The 3,875-nt window shown below is 38.5% G+C and overlaps 1 protein-coding gene across 1 annotated transcript in view; it reads right to left on the bottom strand.

The window, feature by feature from the left end:
• The window catches only part of LOC107093978 (tubulin alpha-1C chain-like), a gene marked incomplete at its 5' end in the record, with an annotated part of 2,228 nt that extends 1,028 nt beyond the window's left edge, over window positions 1–1,200 (bottom strand). The window contains 3 exons of the mRNA XM_015389362.1: window positions 4–571; window positions 730–878; window positions 966–1,200. Coding sequence (XP_015244848.1) covers window positions 4–571; window positions 730–878; window positions 966–1,200 — 952 coding nt within the window. The remainder of the gene's footprint in view (window positions 1–3; window positions 572–729; window positions 879–965) is intronic.
• Between the last annotated feature and the right edge of the window lie 2,675 nt (window positions 1,201–3,875).

The following is a 3,875-nucleotide window of genomic DNA, read 5'->3' as shown; positions in this document are numbered from 1 at the left end:
AGCAGGCCATGTACTTGCCGTGGCGGGGATCACACTTCACCATCTGGTTGGATGCCTCAAAGCAGGAGGATGTGATCTCAGATACAGTGAGCTGCTCGTGGTACGCCTTTTCAGCTGAGATGACAGGGGCATAGGCAGCCAGTGGGAAGTGGATCCGAGGATAGGGCACCAGGTTGGTCTGGAACTCTGTCAGGTCAACATTCAGAGCTCCATCGAAGCGAAGAGATGCTGTGATGGAGGACACCAACTGAGCCATCAGCCTGTTGAGATTAGTGTAGGTTGGACGCTCAACGCCCAAGTTTCTGTGGCAGATGTCGTAGATGGCCTCATTGTCCACCATGAAAGCACAGTCTGAGTGCTCCAAGGTGGTGTGGGTAGTGAGGATGGCATTGTAGGGCTCCACTACAGCCGTGGAAACCTGAGGAGCTGGGTAGATGGCGAACTCCAGCTTGGACTTTTTGCCATAATCTATAGACAGGCGCTCCATCAAGAGGGAGGTGAAACCAGAGCCGGTTCCTCCGCCAAAGCTATGGAAGATCAGGAAGCCCTGAAGCCCGGTGCACTGGTCACACTGTGTACAGAGAGGGAGAACAAGAAGGACGCTTAAAAATCTCATTTCAAATACACTTCAGCTGGCCTCAGCAGGAGCTGGATTCAAACTCCAGCAGCCCTATTAATATTGCCTTAAATATGTGGAAACTCAATAAATCCAACATTGAATCCACCTACCAGTTTACGGATTCTGTCCATAACAGGTTCAACAAGCTCTTTCCCGATGGTGTAGTGTCCACGGGCGTAGTTGTTAGCAGCATCCTCCTTCCCAGAGATCAGCTGCTCAGGGTTGAACAGTTGTTTGAAGCGCCCAGTTCTCACTTCATCTAAGAGACGCATTTTAATTATAGACCGGATTTATTTGTTTGACTGAGTATAAAGATAAATAAGATCAAATAAATAAAGATATTTACCAACAACAATGGGCTCCAAGTCCACAAAAATCGTTCTAGGGACGTATTTTCCTGCTTCAGTCTCACTGAAGAAGGTGCTGAAAGAGTCGTCTCCTCCACCGGTGCGCATTTCACTTGGAATAAGGCCGTCTGGCTGGATCCCATGTTCAATGCAGTAGAGCTCCCAACAGGCATTCCCGATCTGAACGCCAGCCTGGCCAACATGGATGGAGATGCACTCACGCTGACAAAAAAACAAAGATTACATAATTACCTTATATTTTATAACATTCAAACAGATATAATTTAACAGCATATCTTCTGGGGCTAATGTATACATGCCACAGTATTGTACAGTTGTAATCATTATCCTATAATCCCTCAATTCTCATTCCTGTTGGAGGCAGTGGAGTCAAATATGTGATTATAACCCTTCATCAAAATTTCTGCCAGTTACCTAAATTCCTCAAAAATAAATAAATAAATAACAGAGACCGAAATAAAATGCATTGACCTCATTAGCTCCTTACTGTTTGGCATTTGTATTAGAATAGAAATATTCTTTGCCAGTCATTTGTCATTTGGTTTCCGCAATGGTTCCCTCTGAGGGCTGAGAGCGCGAGCTGAAACCGTTAGGGACAACCGTTACAGCGGAAAAAAGGTGCAAAATAAGCTTAAAAATATATATTAAAATCAATTTCCAAAGCGAATGTTGGTAAAAAACCAAACAGGACCTAAATTCAAAGTGCCTGAAAACTTTTTTTGTCAATAAAAACTACCATTTCGTTAATAAAGTAAAAGCCTTGTCTGTTGAATTAAAATGCTAGCTTGTTTAAGGCATTCGGCTCAATTTACCTGAATTTCAGTTTACAAGCCTACATTTAAATATATTTTGAAAATATTTTCATATTAATCTTACCATTTTGTAAAGTCGTTGCTGTTAACTTTAACTGAAACCGTATGAAACGCTCCAATCTATCCGTTCTGCGGCTGAGAGGACATAATATGAAGAAAATCTAAACGGTTTGAGCTCGCTTGTGAAATGGACCATACCATTACGCTGGTGGGGGTGTTGGACTTTACCATTGATTATAATAATAATAATATAACAAAAATCACAAAATCAAATAAAACTTTTTAGTAATTATTTAGTAATTAGTTATTAACCCCAACACAAACTTACAAAAAGAGAGCTTATTAAAAGCAAGATCATTATCATCAATAGAAGCGTAGAAATTACATCAATAGTATAAAAAGTTTACCAATATTAGATCTTTTAAACAGATTTGTACATGAAATAAGTTACACTTTCTCAATGTATCAGTTCTTCTTCACATTATATATTGAGCTCAAAATGACCACTGACCAGCCAAGGTTGAATGATGACAGAAAATATTGTAATTATCAAAAAATTGGCAAAGAATATTTAGTGAACATCCGTTGGAAAACGTCACATTGCCAGAAAAATGCAATTGTTTGCAAACCAACTTATCCAAAATCCTAAATGTTAGAACTTAGTCTGACAGGCAGCTCAGCTGAGAATATGATTACGGCATTAATGACTTCTACGGCAAAATTAATGAAAAATTATTTTACCTTTATTCCTGTTTTTGCTATTTATTTTCATGCTTGCACATGGGATAGTCCTTATCAGAGAAAACATCACTTCATAGCTATATTTAAGTTGTACAAAGAACTAATAATTTTTAAAGCATTGCATTTTGGAGTGATACATGCTAAGAACAAATGTTACCCACAAGGTCAGAAATACTATTGATTTATTGCTCCTGTAATCTTTTAATATATATGTATACAGACATGTATCTTTTAAAAAGACTAAATTGAACATATCAGTTGAAGTAGCTGTTAATTAATCTGTTTCTATGGTAAATTGTAACAATAAATGGACTTTAGAGTTTCTTTACACATTAAGTCATTCGTTAATTCATGCACACATTCGCACGTTGATCACCACCTATGTTGCATCTCATATTTAAGAACAAGCACTAGAGCTGGGTGAAAAGTACTTAAAATCTTATCATGGTTATGATAAAAGTTTAAAGTGTTACATGGATACTGTTTATGTCATGATCTGGCCTGTTTGCTCTCCCTTAACCAACCAGAGAAACTGATCTGGTAGCTGACAGGGAGAGAGACACATCGCTGCTGATGCAGATTACTATGATCACTCTTCTGAAACAGTTTAGTAAAGCATAAATTAATTTAAAATGCTGAAATCTGCCAGCAAAACATGCTCACTTTTATTATCCTGGTGCCTACAGTTTGGATTACGTACATGAAAACTGCCTTTAGCCACCACAGCAAACCGCGAAGAGGCGACGATATGGCGACGATATGGCTGCTGTTAAATGGGATTTCCAATGACAGAGCACCACCGGTATGTGGGGGTCTGAGTAAAGTCACTCTTTATTAGACGACTTCATGTGTTCAAAATAATTAGATCGACCTCACTTCCTCTTTAAAAGAACGTAGAGGACGGAGACCTCTACGTTCCTTTAAATAAAACGTGGCCACAGAGAAGGTGGCTGTTTATTTTGCTGCTGGGCTTAACAGATCAACTGGGTTTGAAACCAAACTTTTTTTTTTTTAAAGTTCAGAAATTTTGGTAAGTTTACATTTCTGACTGAGTATTAAACCAAATATGCAATGTAATTTATTATTTGAAATCTCTACAGTACATGTTAGCTGCTTTGCTGTGAGCTATACCTCTAAATTTACACCTTCTGCATTAAATCTGCTAAATGTTTGGTTTTCAGTCATAGTTAACATAGTGATAATCAACGTGTTACCGAATGTCTTCTTTCTTCCAGGTGTGCTGAAACAGAGAGAGTGGCTGTTTATCCTGCTGGTGATCAGATCTGAACAGATCAACTGGTTTTAAAATTAAACCGTTTTTGTTTTAAATGCATA

The sequence above is a fragment of the Cyprinodon variegatus genome, unplaced genomic scaffold, assembly GCF_000732505.1.
Source record: "Cyprinodon variegatus isolate N-32 unplaced genomic scaffold, C_variegatus-1.0 Scaffold456, whole genome shotgun sequence".
NCBI lineage: Eukaryota > Metazoa > Chordata > Actinopteri > Cyprinodontiformes > Cyprinodontidae > Cyprinodon > Cyprinodon variegatus.
This window is presented reverse-complemented; position numbering and strand designations above follow the sequence as displayed.